This window comes from Chelonoidis abingdonii, chromosome 3, assembly GCF_003597395.2.
Source record: "Chelonoidis abingdonii isolate Lonesome George chromosome 3, CheloAbing_2.0, whole genome shotgun sequence".
NCBI lineage: Eukaryota > Metazoa > Chordata > Testudines > Testudinidae > Chelonoidis > Chelonoidis abingdonii.
Genome location: NC_133771.1, coordinates 184,768,172 through 184,770,667, shown reverse-complemented (window position 1 = coordinate 184,770,667; position 2,496 = coordinate 184,768,172). Strand labels below are relative to the sequence as shown.

At 55.4% G+C, this 2,496-nt stretch overlaps 1 protein-coding gene across 2 annotated transcripts in view; it reads right to left on the bottom strand.

Moving 5' to 3' along the window:
- The window catches only part of TTC7A (tetratricopeptide repeat domain 7A), a 304,672-nt gene extending 302,882 nt beyond the window's left edge, over window positions 1-1,790 (bottom strand). Inside the window, exon 1 of one of the 2 annotated variants that reach the window (XM_032768913.2) lies at window positions 1,535-1,790. In XM_032768913.2, coding sequence (XP_032624804.2) covers window positions 1,535-1,694 — 160 coding nt within the window. In that variant the 5' untranslated portion in view covers window positions 1,695-1,790. The remainder of the gene's footprint in view (window positions 1-1,534) is intronic. The other variant, XM_032768912.2, reaches the window with a different exon arrangement.
- Window positions 1,791-2,496: the final 706 nt, after the last annotated feature.

Below are 2,496 nucleotides of genomic sequence, written 5' to 3'. Positions count from 1 at the left end.
CCCCCCCCGCACCCCAGCTCACCCCTACTCCACCTCCACCCCAAGCATGCGGTCGCCGCTTCACTTCTCTCACCTCCCAGGCTTGCGGCGCCAATCAGCTTAGGCGCTACAAGCCTGGGAGGTGGGAGAAGTCAAGCGATCACAGTGTGTTCAGGGAGGAGGCAGGGCAGGGGCGGGGAGTTCCCCTGCGTGCCGCTCCCCCCTTACTTGCTGCAGACAGCCCTCCCCACGCCCCCCTGCCCCAGCTCCCTCCGCCTAAATGCCAGCAGCGACCGGGGCGGCCAAAGATCCAGCCGCCACGGTCACTGCCGAAGAAAATGCCATCCCCCAAATCCCAGCACCCTTGGTGACCAGTTAGGTCACCTAATAGGTTGCACCGTCCCTAGCAGCGTGGCAGCATGGCTGCGAGCTCCTGCTGCTGAGTGGCATAGGATAAGGAGCAGTGGGTTCCGGGAGGCAGTCAGAAGACAGGGAGCGGTTGGATGGGGTGGGGGTTGGGGGGAGGGAGGCATTCAGGGAATGGAGAATGGGGGGTTGGATAGGAGGTGGGGTCCCGGGAGGTGGTTAGGGAACAAAGAGTGGGGGTGGAGTTGAGTGGGTCAGGGGTTCTGAGGGGGGCAGGAAGTGGGAGAGGGCAGATAGGGGGTGGGGACCAGGGTGTTTGGGGAGGCACAGCCTTCCCTACCTGACCCTCCAAACAGTTTTGCAACCCCAATGTGGCCCTGGGGCCAAAAAGTTTGCCCACCCCTGCTCTAGCATTTCTTTCTATGGGAGGAGTAAACACTTCAGAAGAGATCAGGCCAGCTGCTCAAACCACCCCTATTCAACCTCTTTGGAGCAGAAACTTCATTTATTATATGTTAGTACAGCAGCTAGTACAACAAGGCCCAACTTGGTTGTGGCTTTAAGGCACTGCCACAATATATATGTTTTGTTCTAGTTTTTAAAACTAAGTGGATCTCCACTTCTCCGCTTGCAAGGGACATATCTTGACTCAGCCAAAGCTGCAAATGAGCTACTCTCCAATTCCCAATTCCAGTTTAGCCATTTCCTGATCAAACCAGCTAAATACGCTGGAGAGCTAGGGGTTCCTGGCAAAAAAAGGGTGGTTACAGACACACGACACATTTTTGCAGTCTGGCTAGCGCTAGAGATTCCCTTAGATCACATTCTGCAAACAGGAGACAAACTCCACACACGTGCGCTAATGTGGGCGAAAATCCCACAAACCTCATTACTATCAACACCCCGGTGGTGAGCCCCACAGGGACCGGGCACGTTTCAGTGGCTGCGGAAAGGACAGTCAGTGCTCGGGAACATTTACACAGGAGCAATGCAGCGTTCAAACAGCCAGGGAAGGCTGGCTTCACAGTTGTGCACTGCACACTGCACGCCTGCTCCGGCGGCTGGGCTCGGCTCGGGAGGGATTAGCAGCGCCCCTGGCTCCAGGGCTGCCCCAGCCGGCCGGCCGGCGAGATTCCCTGTGCACGGGCAGCTTGGGGCAGGCGACGATCGCCCGCTCAGCCCCACTCACCGGAGTCCTGCGCGTCCGTGACCCCTTTCCGCGGGGGGCTGGCCGCTGGCGGCAGCAGCTGCCTCACCAGCTCGGGCAGCCTGTCCCACTGACACTCCGCCCGGCACCTCTCGATCTCCCCCTCCAGCTTCAGGTAAGCATGGGAGCCCTTCGCAGCCATTTTCGCCTGGGTGTCTCCGGTACGACAAGGGAAGTCCCAGGTTGGCAGTGCCTGGGGAACAGCCGGGCTCCCCTCCCTGCCTTGAGCATGTGCAGAGATCTCCGCATGCATGTTGGGAAGTGAAGTTCTAGCTGCAACCCTGCAAGCCTCCGCTTAACCAGCGCGGCGGAGTTCCCAGTGCGGGGAAATACCCTGCCTTGAAAGCTTCCGGGTTTGCCTAGGAACAGCTCCCCGGTCAGCATCGCTTTCGTTCCCTGTTCTGTCTGCTTTCCGCTCTGCTTTGTATTACTGTTTGGTAACCACCCTACCAGGGCGCTCTCCACTTCAAGCGCTAGGTCTTATTATTATTTAACTCGGAAGAATGAGCAGTGCTGAGAGAACAACAGCCCTCTGAGGGTCAATATCCTGAAATAGCGAGGCATCTCCATAGGAATGAGGCAACTGAGGCAAAGAGAAGTGAAGAATAATATTGCTTTGCACTTCTGCTGTGCTTTCCATCTGAGCATTTCAGTGTGTTTAACAAACATCAATTTATTAAAGGCTGGCAACATCCCTGTGAGATAAGTATGATATCAGAAACAAGACAACAAGAGTAGGTGACTTGTTCCTGATTGCACATCAAGGGTAATAGCAGGGCACAGAATCCATCTCTCTCACTTGCAGAGCTCTGCTTTGCTTGCTAGACCCTAAGCCTTCCTACCAAAACTCATCCATCAGACTGAGGTGAATTCTTTTTATTTCCTTTCACTGGTAATTCCTACTTGTAATCTTTGCATCCCTAATAGTAACCATTTAAAATGTA